At 41.5% G+C, this 16410-nt stretch overlaps 2 protein-coding genes across 3 annotated transcripts in view; one reads left to right on the top strand and one right to left on the bottom strand.

The window, feature by feature from the left end:
- The window catches only part of LOC133471642 (paired amphipathic helix protein Sin3a-like), a 20257-nt gene extending 14230 nt beyond the window's left edge, over positions 1 to 6027 (top strand). For both annotated transcript variants that reach the window (XM_061761379.1, XM_061761375.1), the window contains exons 19-21: positions 986 to 1080; positions 3069 to 3276; positions 4291 to 6027. In XM_061761379.1, coding sequence (XP_061617363.1) covers positions 986 to 1080; positions 3069 to 3276; positions 4291 to 4509 — 522 coding nt within the window. In that variant the 3' untranslated portion in view covers positions 4510 to 6027. The remainder of the gene's footprint in view (positions 1 to 985; positions 1081 to 3068; positions 3277 to 4290) is intronic.
- On the bottom strand, positions 5847 to 16410 carry LOC133471652 (cellular retinoic acid-binding protein 1). Its single transcript, XM_061761394.1, has 4 exons — positions 16191 to 16410; positions 12762 to 12940; positions 12385 to 12498; positions 5847 to 6394 (listed from the first exon to the last, which is right to left on the bottom strand). Exons 1-4 carry the CDS (start codon positions 16258 to 16260, stop codon positions 6344 to 6346), a joined length of 414 nt encoding a protein of 137 aa, XP_061617378.1. The 5' UTR covers positions 16261 to 16410; the 3' UTR covers positions 5847 to 6343.

Here is a 16410-nt window from a genome sequence, read left to right as displayed (position 1 = left end):
ATTTGTACATCAACATGTACTTGTAAAATTTTTAAAAAATCATCTTGAAGAAAATGGTGTATTTTGCCTTATTACTTCCAGATTGCTTAATTTAAGTCGACGTTTTAAAAAATTCTCTGCGGGGGGGCTTCCTGTTTGTTTTTGTCACTTTTCATGCCTTTGGTGTTTGCATGTCTGTATACTGACTTTGCATTTTAGTAAATATGGATTCAAAAGCATGTTTAGTTTACCTTGAAAGTGTGACACAGAAACAGAAGCGGAAATACTGCTGGTGCCACAAGTTTGCCAGACTTTTTATAGACAAATAAAAAAAACATTCATAGACTCATCCCTAACTTTATGTGTCAATGAAGTCTGTGGATGTTTTTAAACAGTCCATTTCATAGACTTGTCTTTTTTTGTCAATCAATCATCACAATAGCCTACAACAAGTTATGCACACCAAAAATAAGGTCCAAATCTGATAATAGGCACATTTATTCTGTGTCGTCCTGTTCACTGAATCCGCTGACTTCTAAGTTGCAGAGAAGCAGCATCGCTTCCATGTTGTAACTGACTCTAGCCTTGCTTTCACTTGACTTCATTTACTCCCAAATCATGTACAGCAGGTTGATAGCATTTAACTCGAAGCTACCTTTGGAGGCGTTATGTTGCGTTTTCTGCATGAGTAGGTTGTGGGTTTGAGCAGAGTAGATAAATACGGAGCTTAATGCTTCTATGCTTGCTGATTTAATTGAAAAATATCAACAGTTAATACTTCAACATGGAGCTCATCGCAAAAATAATCTTGATTTCGATGAGATAAAGAGAAGTTAACTGATTTCAGCAGGACGCTCGTGGAATTTGGAAAATCTGTAAATAGGCTGCATGGGTTAAAGTTTCGGGGGGTTGCTATTTATAGTCTGAATTTTAAGGTATTCGAGGTTTGAAAGCTTACCATGAACTTTAATTTGTAGCTGATGTTCCTCTGCCATGTACTCAACAGAGGTGGTCGGACTATGTGGGCAGATACCTGAACTCCGATTCGACTTCTGCAGATCTGCGTGAGCATTTGGCCCAGAAACCAGTGTTCCTGCCCAGGTGAGGCCGCAGCCATGTCTCCCTCTTGTCTGCTCTCTCACAACTTCCGTCCTGATCCTCAGCTGTTGACGTGCCAAACCCTCCTCACAAACAAGAGCAGTAGCATGTCGAAAAAAGTCTGTCTTATGGTTTTGGTGCGTGGTAATGGACAGACAACACAGTCGGAGAGAGTGTAAGATTTAGTGACCATAGTGACGCCACTGTTATAATAAAAGCTTCTTCAGTTTCAGACTTCTGCCTCACATGGAAGATTGCACTTTACATGGTCATTCTTTTAAGAAAAGGGAATTATTTATTCATTGATTCAGTTCTTTTTTAAATTGGTTTTTATTTATAAGCTAAAAGGTTTTTTTTAAAAAAAAAAAGGGGGGGGGTTGGCGTTGTCTTTGTTTGGAATTCCCACTTTAGCAGACTTTTGGTTTGATTATTCATGTGATGAATTGAAATGATGATTTGTGTGATGTCACGACATAGTCCGTGGCGAACAAATTTAGAGTAAAACATAAATCGGACTTAATGTTCTGTTATTTCAGTTTTCTACAATTTCTTTTACCTAAGGAACAACGAAAGCTCTTGTATCAGGACTTTGTGAAAACTATCTTGAACTTATCATGCCCTCTTTGCAAGTGTATTCAAAGCAAGAGTCTTGTACGTGACTTAATCTCTGTTTGCAAATGTAAATGTACATACGTCCCTTTGTTTCAATTCTTATGTTTGTAAGGACTGGGAACGTGCGCTCCCTGTTGTTGTTGTTGTTGTTGTTGTTGTTGTGGGTGAGGTTTTACACCATTTCAGAAATTTGTGCTCGTTTTTTAGAACTCTGGTCATGCACATTTTCTGCATCACTTGTAAAGAGGAATAGGGTTTGTCAATAAAAATGATCATCTAAATTGTATGCTCCTATGTTGGTCTATTTCTTTCTTGTTACTTTAGAGCTGTGCACGAAGGTGTCTGTCTCTGGTCTGTCTTCATGTTCCACATGTGAAACCTGTCTTTCAAGATTGGCACTTTAAATGTTTTTTGTCTTTTGAGATGGCTACTCATTACCATATACATTTCAAAAGATGTTCAAAAACCAAACCAGATGGTGTGCTTTGTCTTTCCTTGTTTCAACCCATTGCACAAATCTTTTCTCTGACTTTTGATTTATCATTGGGCTCACTTACATCTTATCCACCCCCCCGCCCCACACTAAATCTATGAGAGGTCAGCAGCACAGGAGGTCAAAACTCTGCCTGTCTCAGTGGCAGCACAAATCCAGTTTCTTTTCCAGTTTTGTTGGGTTGGTTCTCATCTCATAATCATACTGCATTGTTGGTGACAGTACGGTATGTGAACATCATAAGTATTCTTCGCTCATATTTTGGATTGGTATCCAACAGGGCAGCAATTCTGTAGTGTTTGTTTCTAACAGTTTTACCTGAAATTGGCCTGGAAAGACTGTGTCTTGTCTTTTTAAGTGGAGCCCTGAATGCAAAAAATTGCTTCATGCACTCAGTCCTCGCTCACCCATACTCTCTGTGGTAAGTACACATTTCCAACTTTCATTCCGGTGGGGTGATTATTTTCTGACCTGCACAGTATTGGGCTCTATGAACACTAAAATGATTATTTATTTATTTTTGGGCGTGTGTATTTTAACTGTGACTGTGTTTACAGTCAGTTTCACTGTATCGCAAATATTACGACTGCTGCCTCTGCTGCTCTTATAGATCCCCCATATCCCGAATGATTTGACCTCCTATCTAATTCTGTTCCTTGGTGAGTTACAATGCATGGGTATAAACATTTTTCTTGAAAGGGACGGTCTTCTCAAATTTGACTAGACAGCTCTTTTCAGTCTGTGAAATAGCATGTGACATGCGAAAATCAATAAAAATGCCTAACATGTAAACACGATGCACTTTTGATATGTTGAAAATTCAGACTTAGCTTTAGTTTTTTAGTCATCCAGTCTTATTCCTGACATCCACTGTTTTGGCTTTTAGGAACCTGAGACGAATAAGGAAGTGCCAGAGAGGATGGGAACAGCTACAACAGGAGAGGATGACCACAGGCCCCTCGGACGAGTTGCAAGACGACAAGAAAAAACAGAAAATAGAGTGCATGTTCAAGCTCAACTCCTACAAGATGGTCTATGTCTGCAAGTCAGAGGACTTCATGTACAGGCACACTGCACTTACACGTGCTCATCAGGTCAGTTCCCCACACACGCAGGTCGTTGTCATTTGTACATCTGCTGTGAAAATAGCAAATTTCGCCTTGGAGTTTGGCGTCGGCAGACATTATTGAAGATAGTGTACTGGTTAGAACGCATGCCTCACATTGGCGAGGGTCTGGGTTCGAATCTCTGCTCAGGCTTTTCATGTTCTCCCTCAGCTTGCATAGGTTTTCTCTGGGTTCTCCAGCTTCCTTCCACATTTCGAAAACATGCATGTTAGATTAATTAAAAACTCTCTAAATTGTCCGTAGGTGTGAATTTGAGTCTGAATGATTCTTTTGCCTAGATTTTGCCCAGTGATTAACTGGCGACCAGTCCAGTGTGTCTACTGGGATAGGCTGTAGCTCACCTGCAACCCTAATGAGGACAAGTGCTGTAGAAAATGGATGGATGGATGGATGAATATTAATGGGACATGATTGTTTTCTTGAACAACTGTTATGACACACAAACAATTTGAGATAGTTGTGGTTTTCTGCAACCATGCATTTTTTCCACTCCCTTAAACTCTCAAGTACACTTCCCTCACTATTTGCAGATAACTTACCAAACCCCACCCTCCACCCAAACACACACACAAAACAAAAAAATTTCTAATTGCCAACAGAAGCCATGATGGTGTCAAAGCACTTCTCTACAGTATATTAGATAGGGCAATGACCTGTCTGGATGAAGCTCCTCCTCTCACTTCAGCATAGTTTCTTGGCACCAAGATAGCACACAAAGCAATACTTTTATATTCGACGGCTTTGGTCTGAGCACAAAAATAGCAAATAGTTGTGTTTTTTGGTAAATAATTGAGTATTCAGTAGGTTCCCTAAAAAAAATCAGCAAGTAGGCAAACCTGTGATTAGTGAATCACGAATATGCGGTGGAACACAGTACTTTTCAGTTAGGAGCTATCATTTTCTTTGAATGTTTGTACCTGAAATGTATCTTTTATTCTTTTTATTTATCTATTTATGTATTTTGATGGATGTGTCCTGCAGTCCCTCAAGCGGGTCCACAGACGCCTGCACAGATGCTTTCAGGCCCGGTTGGACACCTGGGCCAAGGAGAATGTGACAAGTGACATGGCCGCCGACAGCCGCAGATGGCTGATGGGAGATGGACAAGAAGGCTTGGTGCCATGTACTACAACGTGCAATCCAGAGGTCCTGCACTATCTCACTGTTAACAAGTACCGGGTCAAGTACAGAACACAGTAGCCAATGATCCTGTCAGCGACCATTCAGTTGGACTGTCTGTGGACACCATATGGAACGTCATTGTTCACCCTGCGCATTCTTTTGCCAACTTTGGGCTGCTCTTTTCGTCACTCAATGCAGGTAAATTTCATACTTTTCCATGCTATAAAATATGTTATAATAAAAAAACAAGTCAGGTCACTCTATTAAGAGATTTTCTCTGACATGGGTGAATGCCTCATAACCTGTTGTAAAATGGATTTTGAGTAACTTGGCATCACTCCTCCTGAATGCAGAAGCTCGGCTTTCGTCTTTGGGTTGCGACAACTATGTGGCTTCCAGCTGTAAAAGTGAACAGCTTGTGAATGTTTCCCTTGCCGGTAAAGGTGCAGTCTGGAGTCAACATCTCCAATAAGTCCATTACGTCAGGCTGAGCCAACCACCCTTTGTAAATGATATCGTCCTTGATGTGTAGCGCACTGTATGACACAGTGGCAGTATTTAGCTGGATGCAGCTGAATGCAAAATGTAAAAAAAAAAAAAAAAAAAAAAAAAAGTTTTTCTTAGTTGCTACAGTGTGTGGGGGTTGGGATCGGCACCTCTGTGTTGGTAGTCTGGTGAAGGTCAAGAATTGATTTACTAGAAATCTGTTTTATATGCCCTTCAAGACCGAACCGTCTACACCTTTAAACCGTTTGTGGCATTTATGGTTTTAAGTTGATTGACTAGCCAAGCAGCAGTTTGTGTTCGTGTGCACAGTGTGCATCTGTTTTGGAAAATACCGTTCAGACTGAAATGAAACATCAGCGGCTTGTTCTTGTAATTACATATGTCAAAATGATCAGAATTTGTGTGACAAGATTTGTTCTGTAAAACCTGCATATGAATGTTTGTATTCTCCCCATGTTCAGTGTCAATGCCACCTCTAACATATGTATATAGTAGTTCTCTCCGTGAATGTCAGCCATGTACAGTATTTGGATCAGCTCTAAACCGATCAGCAATACTTATACCCCACTGTGAATGTTAACGGTTGTAAAACATTGTCTTTCCCCCCTCTAAAGCTCATCCTAAAGTGCAAATATTGATGTAGAAATTGTAGCTATCGTAGAATAAGATGAAAGCAGTAGGTTTCTATTAATCATTAATTTGGCTGTGAAGCAGTGGAGTTCAGCCTATGACTCGAACTTCAATGTGCCACATGTAGATGTAAGCAAGTAAGGCTATACATTTTCTATAAGCATTGCAAGACAAGCAAACGTACCAAAATTTGACACTGAAGCAAAGATTAGCAACATTGACAGGGCCGCGTGGTCACCTTTTTCAATTGATGATTACTGAACCAGCTATACAGACAATCCTGCAGTTTGGGTTTTATTTTTGTATTCACTGTGTTTATTGTGGATGTAGTGCCACATGGTCCAGAAGAGCTGATTGTACACAAATGCATTGTTTGTATCTTCTTTTACTGTCTTTTTTCTTCTCTTAATGTGTGTGTTAGTAAGGTGTTTGCTATTAAACGATCCTTTATAGACAGAAATAAGTTTCCTTTTCATCCTTTTGTCTCATGCATTCATCCCATCCTACACTTTCACTTGAAGAACAGCCTGTCCACACAAAATATTGCAAAGCCTAACTGCAGTGAAGCCCTATTATTACTTTAGTATTCACTCATTTACTAGACACGACACTAACACAAATATACCATGAGGCTTAATGGACAGTGCTGTAAATGGATGATGAGATAATGGCGATACATTCAGATCATCATGTGGTTTATGAATATATAAAACAGTATGTCGAGATTGTTGACAGGTGGTGAATACTTTTGTTTGCAGAAACTGTCAGTTTTCTGCTATGCTCGCACGTAGATCCTTGTGCACACCACATCGTCGGCTCCAAAAGTCTGAAACAGACAATTAGAATATGTACATCAGCATTTTAGCTTTTCTTTTGCGTTATGTGCATTGTTTACTGTGTGTGAAACCCCTGAATGTTAAATTGATCACTTAGAAGTATTTGGAATTGCAATGGCAGTAATGATGTTTACGGACATGAAATAAGCAAGATTAAATTCAAGTGTGATAACCTTTTACTTTTAAGAGGATGCAAATCAATTTAGCATTTAGGAATTACAGCCATTGCGATTGGCTGGAAACCTGCTCAGGGTGTACCCAGCCTCTTGCCCATAGTCAGCTGGGATAGGCTCCAGCACCCCCGCAACCCTAGTGAGGATAAGCGATATGGAAGATGAAGGAATTCATCACTGTCGTCATAGGCTGTTTCGTACTCCTTGAACGCTGACAGCTAGCGGTAATGGTACTTTTACTCCATTACAATGATCTAAATGTCGCTTGCTACTTTTATTTATAATTTATTGCTTATTTATCAACTATTTCGCGCGCTAGACTACGACTTCGACTTTCGCATCTAATTTCAGCGCTAGTGACATTTAAGTCTACTTCACCAATCAAACAACAAAAGAAAGTCACATGACCTCACACAACATCTTCTATTGGGCTTCCCGGGCAAAGGTATTAACACTAGCTAAACCACCCCGGCTGTCGTGCCTAAACGGCCACCATTTTGGGAAGGTCGTCGTTACCATGAAGGCAACGCCGCACAACTCTTGTTTACATTTAGACAAACAAAAGGACAGCTTTTCGTTCTGCTGGGGGACTTCAATGCTCACGTGGGCAATGACAGTGAAACCTGGAAGGGCGTGATTGGCAGGAACAGCCCCCCCCCTCCCCAATCAGAACCCAAGCGGTGTTCTGTTATTGGACTTCTGTGCTCATCACGGTTTGTCCATAACGAACACCATGTTCAACCATAAGTGTGTCCACACTTGCCCTTGGCACCAGGACACCCTAGGTCGCAGTTCGATGATTGACTTTGTGGTCGTGTCATCGGACTTGCGGCCGCATGTCTTGGACACTCGGGTGAAGAGAGGGGAGGAGCTGTCAACTGATCACCACCTGGTGGTGAGTTGGCTCCGATGGTGGGGGAAGATGCCGGTCTGACGTGGCAGGCCCAAGCGTATTGTGAGGGTCTGCTGGGAACGTCTGGCAGAATCCCCTGTCAGAAGGAGTTTCAACTCCCACCTCTGACAGAACTTTACTCATGTTCTGGGGGAGGCGGGGGACATAGAGTCCGAGTGGACCATGTTCCGCGCCTCCATTGCTGAGGCGGCCGAAGGTGGTCGTTGCCTGTCGTGGTGGCAATCCCAGAACCCGTTGGTAGACACCAACTGTGAGGGATGCTGTCATGCTGAAGAAGGAGTCCTATCGGGCCTTTTTGGCCTGTGGGACACCTGTGGCAGCTGATGGGTACCGGCTGGACAAGCGGAATGCAGCTTTGGTGGTTGCTGAAGCAAACTCGGACATGGGAGGAGTTTGGTGGCCTCAGTATTGCATCTCTGCTTTTTGCAGATGATGTGGTTCTGTTGGCTTCGTCAAGCCGTGATCTCAAACTCTCACTGGAGCAGTTCGCAGCCGAGTGTGAAGCGGCTGGGATGAGAATCAGCACCTCCAAATCTGAGACCATGGTCCTCAGTCGGAAAAAGGGTGGCATGCCCTCTCCAGGGTCGGGGATGAGATCCTGCCCAAAGTGGAGGAGTTCAAGTATCTTGGGGTCTTGTTTACGAGTGAGGGAAGAATGGAACGGGAGATCGACAGGCGGATCGGTGCAGCCTCTGCAGTGATGCTGACTTTCAGTCCGTTGTGGTAAAGAAGCAGCTAAGCCGAAAGTCATAGCTCTCAATTTACCGGTCGATCTACGTTCCTACCCTCACCTATGGTAATGAGCTGTGGGTCGTGACCGAAAGAACAAGATCCCGGATGCAAGCGGACGAAATCAGTTTCCTCCGCAGGGTGTCCGGGCTCTCCCTTAGAGAGAGGGTGAGAAGCTCGGTCATCCGGGAGGAGCTCAGAGTAGAGCCGCTGCTCTTCCACATCGAGAGGAGCCAGTTGAGGTGGCTGCGGCATCTGGGACGACCGAGGCCACGCTGGAGAGACTACGTCTTTCAGCTGGCCTGGGAACGGCTCGGGATCCCCCCGGAAGAGCTGGATGTAGTGGCTGGGGAGAGGGAAGTCTGGGCTACTGCCCCCGCGACCCGACTTCTGATAAGCGGTGAGAAAATGGATGGATGGATGAATGGATTTGAAGTTTGTAATAGTGAAAATGTAAGTGAAACAGACAATGATTTTAGTCACTTCTTTTCCAGAATGAGAGTGCTTAAAGAGGCGGATGTTATTCATTTGCCGCAGCTTGAAGCAGGCATCAAGTTGGAGGCCAAAACATAAAAGCAAAAAATGAGGCAAATTTTATTTTAATCTTAAATTTGTACATCAACATGTACTTGAGCGGTGTCAATAAATGCTTTTCTACGTGAAGAAAATTAGTTGATTTTGCCTTATTGTACTCTTCAGAGTCTTCCAAATTGCTTCATTTAAGTTAAAATCAAAACAATTCTCTGCGGGTCCCTGGGGATCCCCCCCCAGGCCCTCCCCTACAATGTTTTTTTGTTTATTTTTGTCACCTTTTTCATGCCTTTGGTGTTTGCCTGTCTGAGGTTGATCGAAGACTCTAATTTGCTCGTAGGTGCGAATGATTGTTTGTTTATATGTGCTCTGCAATTGGCTGGCAACCAGTTCAGGGTGTACCCCGCCAGAGTCAGCTGGGATAGCTCTCCAGCATACCCGCGACCCTAGTGAGGAGAAGCGGTGTAGGAAATGGATGGATGGATTTCGGGGTACATGTGTTAAATTTGTGTTAGGATTATGAGAGGGTTGTTGGACAAATTTCCTTCCTTTAAGGTGGGGGGGAGGGGGGAACTAGGCCCCAAAGGTTTGAGAAACCTGGGCCTAAGCTCGATAATGATAGTGACTATTATCATGGAAGGAAGGTATCTTGCTGAAGGGTAAAAAAATTTTTTTTTTTTAAAGTTTTCCTTCTACAGCTCTTCCCACTTTCCACTCTTGATTCCATGAAAGCTTCCCACTGTGGCTGTGTTCGGAATATAGGAGTAGCGGTACAGGCGCCTGTGTTTAGTTCCCTAAGATTTATGGAAGTCCCAGAGGAAGAGCTTTATGGCTGACTGCAGCACCACACATCATTATCTCAGGCCACGCTACGGTGCCGAGCGTGCAAGCGGGTGCCCGAGTCGGTGACAAATGGAGCTGACGCAAGTCCATCTGGCACCCGGCCAGTCGCCCAGGGAGGCATTAAGTGGAGGTATCGCCAGGGTTCATTTGCATTTCTCCACACCGTGATCAATGAGGCCAATTCGAGCGAAGGATTATCAAAGGCACACGTTTTCACCCGACTCGTTTCTCCACTCTAACTGGCCGTTAGAGGCCTGCACTCATCCTCTCAACATTATAATCAATGGTCTCAAATATAAAGGAAGAAATTAGCTTCTTGTCATCGACAATAACAATATTTTTTCTGCACAGCCACTTATCATTTTAAGGGTTGACTCAAAGCGGTCATTAAAGTCTGCCCGTCCTCAATCACACTGAGGATGTCTGTAATGCACCATGTCTGCTGTGTAACTGGAAGCAGAATGGGCTGCCTGGCGCTACAAAAAGAGGGCTTGTGAACGTTTTGAGTCAGTTTCCATTTTTAGCTTGCTTTCCTGGAAACCTTATCCCTTGACCTGATGCTACATTTGTCTTACTAGCACTAGCTATACTGTACAGTTTTGTGTATATTTTTGCATACATTCGTCTATTTGCTTTATCTAAAAGAGTTGCAATCCTCATTTTGTTGCATAACCAGGGGTGTCAAATTGGTATATATATATATATATATATTCACTCACACCATCACTGAGTGTACCACTACACCATCAGTGACTGCCAACTTCCCGTCTGCCACTTCTTTTTTTTTTCTTCAGCTTTATTAATGAAAGTCTCATTGCAATTTAGAAAAACATTACTAGGATAGATATCGTTTAAGGTTTTGAAATGAGTTTCTTTATCTTTTAGTGATATGGGATGAGTGAGGTATTATGTTCTAATCCCAGTTTTAATTTCATTCGGATAATAGTTTAATAGACTTTTCCTCATTTAAGATAAAGGGAAACGCGTTGGTCTGTCGACAATATGAGTCCCCGGTAACCTGGACGAATCTGAGTGAGTCCCAGCGCTCACTTCTTTTGTACCTTAATGACGCTGTGTTGTGGCGTTTGCATTTGTTGCAGGTTTATTGTCATGCTACCTGGGGTGACTGTTGTGGTGTGTTAACTAGCATAAAAGCAGCTCTCAGCTCATCAAACACAACCAAATTGAATTGTTAATAGTAGTTTGCGGCGAGCACAGAAAGCCGCCAATCGGAGTCGTATCATTCAATAGTCTCCATACCGTTTGTGGTTACTTTGGCTACAAGTAATGATAGTGATAGCGTCCACCAGGTTTCAAACAAACCAATGTGGGTACACCTTACTCCCCAATTATTAGCCATGCACGCATTTTCTATATTGGCTATGAGCTGGAGCCTCTCCCAGTTGACTTTGGGTAAGAAGTGTGGATCACTCAGGCCTGGTTGCCCGCTAATCACAGGGCAAATATACACAAACAACCATTCATATTCATATTCAGACCTATGGACCATTGAGATTCTTCAATGAACCTGTGATGCATGTTTTGGGAATGTGGGAGGAAGTCGCGGTACCCGGAGAAAACCCATTCAACTGAGGGGAGATCATGCAAACTCCATATTGGAAAGCCTGAGCTGATATTTGAACAATGTACAGAACATCAGAACTGTGAAGCAGATGTGCTAACGGCCCTGTGCTGCTCCAAAATATTATTATGACCTATATTAGTAGTGGTATTAGTGTTATTGTTACTATACATTCTGATACTTCCATCGTCCAGCTCCTGCTTGGTAGAACTCACACTGTGAACTTAGAACAAGTTTGTTTTTCCACATGATCCATCCCCATGTGCCTATCACTTTACAGTCTGACGATCTATATGGACACACACACTCCCTTTTCTTGAACAGAAACAGATTTTGTCGTGCCGAAAACATGCCATCGAGCCAAATGACGTCCCCTTACAAGTATTTATGTGATTGTTGGTTTGTCACAGTTAGCACAGAGCAGCTTGTCAAGCACATAATTTGTACTACCTTCTCTTAAACTGCAACAAATTAGTGTGCACAAGACCGACTCTAAAGAATGTCATTTGTTGTTCTGTATGTGACCTGCGATTGGCCCTGCCTCTCGCCCAAAGTCAGCTGCTGGGATAGGCTCCATTATAATTTGGACTATACTGTATATCTAGTTAATGTCCTTTCTCCAGACATTTTATGGACGTTTTTGCATTTGTTATAATCTTCGTAAATGAAAAAAAATGTTCCCCAGCTGCTGGAGTCAACGCTTTTTCCATGAATCTGGAATAGCATATTACATATACTGTACATTGTGGTTCTTCTTTACCATGGTGTAGAACCACGCAGCATTGTACTGAGAACAGTTTCGAATGGTTTGGTTACCACATTCCTACACGAGAGGTACAAAATACTACGACCATGAAAATACATTTTGTCAACCCTGCTGTTGCGTTCCTGGTTCAGTGCAACCCTTGGTATGTTTAAACTTCCTGTTAATAAAATAACAAACTAAAGCCAGTAGAAGGGATCAAACTTTCTTAAAAATTATTATTTTTTTTTTTCATTATTATTATTTATTTTACATTTATAAAAAAAAAAAAATAAAATAAAAAAATACAAAATATATATATATATATATATATTTTTAAATGGGCTAATTTAGACCTGTAACATAGCAGAATGGTTAAATTAATACCATTTTATGCATCTGTATCTGTACTAAATGTATTCATAATAAGAACAAAAGTACTAATAATAATGAAAGAAAATACCAACCAGTATGAGTTCATCCCCTCTGAGCTCTCTGGTCCAGAAGGTTTTTGGCCCATTGCCGCTCAGTAGAGTCTGTTTGCAGTACATTTTGTTTTCTGTCTCCCAAGTGGCCAGACTCTGTAAAAGTATGCATCGTGTCTCGGATTATGATTCTGTCCATCATTCGACTCTGTCCTCAAGTCAACTACTGACTGAGCACGCTAGTTTGAATTCAGTGCACTTTGGATTGTGTTCTAGATGCCAGAACAGGAAAGAAATAACATCTTATGATTTATTGTCAGTACAGCAGAACATCAGCAGCTATTTTTTTCTTTTCTTCCGTGATGGTGCATGTTTTCTTTCTTTTTCACACGGGTCATACGCTACGTTCATGAAATTACCTTACACTTTCTTCCATCCACTGTTTCCTCATTGAACTCCTCGCCAACAAGGAAGTTGATCTCTGTGGTGCGGACGGTGGTATAAGTCTTGATGTAGAATTGCTCGCCATTCTGCCTGATCTCCACATGAGGCTTGGAAGCGGCCGCCACGGCGACCTTCCTCAGCATGGCGTTCACACCTGAGAAAGCACACACTTTGTAATACCACTGCATTACTGCAACTTTATTCATTTGAAAGTTTTATTGGAGTTTTTCTATTGTGCAGTGTGTCTGTTCTATGATTAGTAAATGGCGGATGTTGCATGCTTGTGCGTGGTCAAGGTTTTGGGTACAGTGACCAAGTCCACTTCTTCCTGCATTGCTGGGACGAGGGGAGTGTACCATCTTTCAGTACAGCACATAATGCTCATACCGCTGTATCCCAATAAATTGGAATGTTGGGGAAAAATTGATTTATTTTGGTAGTTCAATTCAAAAAGTGATTGTTTTGTTTTGCCCAGTTTCTGCACTTTAATGCTTAAGATCATCAAACAAACCGAAATATCAGACAAAGATAACCCAAGTAGAATTAAAATGATGTTTTTAAACAGTGATTTTATTTATTAAGAAAAAAAACCTTTCCAGGGTACCTGGCCCTGTGTGGAAAAAATAAATTGCCCCGTTATGACAAAATATAGTTTATATTCTTTTATTATATTATCCCCTAGTTTCTGTGTTTTTTATTACTTTACTAGTTCTTTGTTCTTGTGTGACTTTTTCAAATGTACCGAGGAGCTTAATTGTTTTTTCCTCGCTTCTCAGAGGCCTCAAGTACAAGATAGCTGTGTGAATAGGCCTTTCTTCCTTGACTCCCTCCCATTTTAGTTTCACTGTGCGTTTGTTCTTCAGAGCCGGAGAGAAGTACGAAGCGACTGCAGGGTCCTCTCTTGACTGTCTCTCTTTGCAAAGATTTTATTAAAATGACAGAAGACAAGATTGTTTCCTGATTTAGTTCTAAAACACCCCGAAACCATAACTGGTTGAGACACCTTCCCCAGCAACAACTCAAATCAAGCATTTTCTATAACTGGCAATGAGTCTTTCACAGATATCTCTGTGGAGATATATTTTCACCCACTCTTCTTTGCAGAATTGTTTTTAATTCAGCAACACTGGGGCGTTTTCGAGCATGAATGGCCTTTTTAAGTTCATGTCACAGCATTTCAGTCTGATTCATGTCTGGACTAGGCCTCTCCAAAACCTACATTTTCTTTTTTTAAGCCATTCAGAAAGTGTCTTGCTGGTGTGGCAGAACCAAAGTGCGCTTCAGCTTGAGATCACAAACTGATGGGCGAACATTCTATTTCAGGATTTTCTGTTAAAGAGCAGCATTCATGGTTTCATCAATCACAGCAAGTTGTCCAGGTCCTGAAGGAGTAAGGCAGCCCCAGACCATCACATTGCCACCACCATATTTGACTCTCGGTAGGATGTTCTTTTTCTGAAATGCATTATTACATTTACGCCAGATGTAACAAGACACACACCTTCCAAAAAGTTAAACTTTGGTCTCGTCAGTCTATATTCTCCCAAAAGTCTTGGGAATCTTTCAGATGTATCCCCCCCCCCCCCCAAAAAAAGTAAAACAAGCCTTTATATTCTTTTTGATCCCCAGTGGTTTTCACCTTGGAACTCCGCCGTGGATGCCATTTTTTCCCAGTCTCTTCTTTATTGTTGTGTCATGAGCACTGACCTTAACTGAGGCAAGGGAGGCCTGCAGTTCTTTCGAAGTTGTCCTGAGTTCCTTCGTGGCCTCCTGGATGAGTCATTGCTGTTCTCTTGGGGTAATCTTTGTAGGCCGCCCACTCCTGGGAAGGTTCACCACTGTTCCAAGTTTTCTCCATGTGAGGATAATCGCTCTGTCGATGATTCACTGGAATGTAACGCTTTAGAGATGGCTTCTGTAACCCTTTCCAGACTGATAGACGTCAATTACTGTCTTTCTCATCTGTTGTTGAATTTCTTTGGATCGTAGCATTTTGTTGCAGCTTTTTGAGATCTTTTGTCTGACTTGATTTTGTCAGGACAGATTCTGTTTAAGTGATTTCCGGATTGAACAGGTCTGGAGGTAATCAGGCTTGGGTGGGATCAGTGAAAATGAACTCAATTTACCAAAAAATGTGATCAGCCACAGTTAACTCATGGTTTCATAAGAGGGCGCAATCCAAGGTGGCGTTTCCCTTAATGACATTTTTAAAAAAATATTTACTTGGGTTATTTTTGTCTGATATTTTGATGATCTTAAACAGGAAAGTGGGGAAACTATGCAAAAAAAAAAATAATAAAAAATTTTGAGAAGGGGGCAAATACTTTTCACAGCACTGTATACATTCACTACTGACACGGAAATATTTCAGGATTTGAGTTTCTATGATTATAGATTGCAGCTAACAAAAACCTAAAATTCAACATCTTGAGAAATTTTGAACATTACATGAGAAACAAACTAAATGATTTTAGACCATCATTTTAGACTAGACCATCATAAATACAAGAATTTTCCCACTATTAAAATTATGATTATTCTCCCAAACAAATTCACTTGACACATCACTTTATTTAAAATATGGTATGATTTAAAAAAATATATTATTTTTTTTACATGTAACCACAGAGGATGGGGATACCACACCCCTCAGCATTTTCTGAACCTTCACTTCAACAGTCCTTAAAAAAAAAAAAAACAGAGTTGCACTTGTCCAGAAACTAATAATCCCACTAATCCCACAATTTAGTTTTGTCCTGCAAGAGTCTCAAGTTCCTTACAGCATACCTCAGTTTTATACCTGTTTTCAAGAGGATAGTCTCAAACCTGATACTTGAGTTGTATAACAAAAGTGTGCCAAATTTGAAAAGTTTTTTTTTTTTTTTTTTATTTTTTTTTTTTAAATTGAGACAAGATATGCTGTTAAGCACAGAGTTGGCTCTGCAGATGTTGGCTACATGGGCTGCACTGAGAAGATGACAACAAATGAGCGAAATGTTGGCCCACTTTGCCTCTGTTCACCTCTCCTGTCCAAATTGATAGATTTAGTCCTGCAAATGAGCGGTAACACTCTTCACCCTCTCTGTGAATCACTTTTAATACAAACAGTTGGACAAGACAGAGGATTGTTTTCCCATGATGCACTATTTCATCTCATTACGAAAACAATCAACTCGGTTCTTGTATTCTAAAAAATCAATTGTGATATCTCTATATTATATATATTTTATTAACTTTGTGCAACAAACGTACACTCTCCACACATCATCCTCATCCTCATAGATCCCAGTCTTATTCGAGTATCCTCATCTGCATTAGACACGAAAGACCCCTCGTTCAAACTAACAAAGCATCCAACTGAACCTGCTCAGAACTCCACACACACAAAAAAAAAAGATTCTCACCCAGTGCCTTTAGCAACTCGTCAAAATTCTCACTGCTTTTCATCTTCCAGGTGCCTGCGAAATTTGGCATTTCTCCTCCTCAGTGTGTGGGTGTGTGTGTGTGCGTCCGCCTTCGCTGGTCAGTGTTCGTCTCGACTGCTGCCTCTTCCTCCCTCTGTCTCTCCTCTTCTGTGCCTGATGATCCCAAGCGGAGAGCCAAACCCCCTCCACCTCCCTTCTA

The sequence above is a fragment of the Phyllopteryx taeniolatus genome, chromosome 2 (assembly GCF_024500385.1).
Source record: "Phyllopteryx taeniolatus isolate TA_2022b chromosome 2, UOR_Ptae_1.2, whole genome shotgun sequence".
In the NCBI taxonomy this organism is placed as follows: Eukaryota; Metazoa; Chordata; class Actinopteri; order Syngnathiformes; family Syngnathidae; genus Phyllopteryx; species Phyllopteryx taeniolatus.
The sequence above is the reverse complement of the archived record's forward strand: the minus strand, read 5'-3'. Positions and strand labels throughout refer to the sequence as shown.

Coding starts and splice junctions, on each gene's coding strand:
- LOC133471652 (XM_061761394.1), bottom strand. CDS start 16,260: ATGCCAAATTTCGCAGGCACCTGGAAGATGAAAAGCAGTGAGAATTTT. Junction 12,941..16,190: donor CGAGTTGCTAAAGGCACTGG/GTGAGAATCTTT, acceptor GTGCTTTCTCAG/GTGTGAACGCCATGCTGAGG. Junction 6,395..12,384: donor GAGGGGATGAACTCATACTG/GTTGGTATTTTC, acceptor TGTCTGTTTCAG/ACTTTTGGAGCCGACGATGT.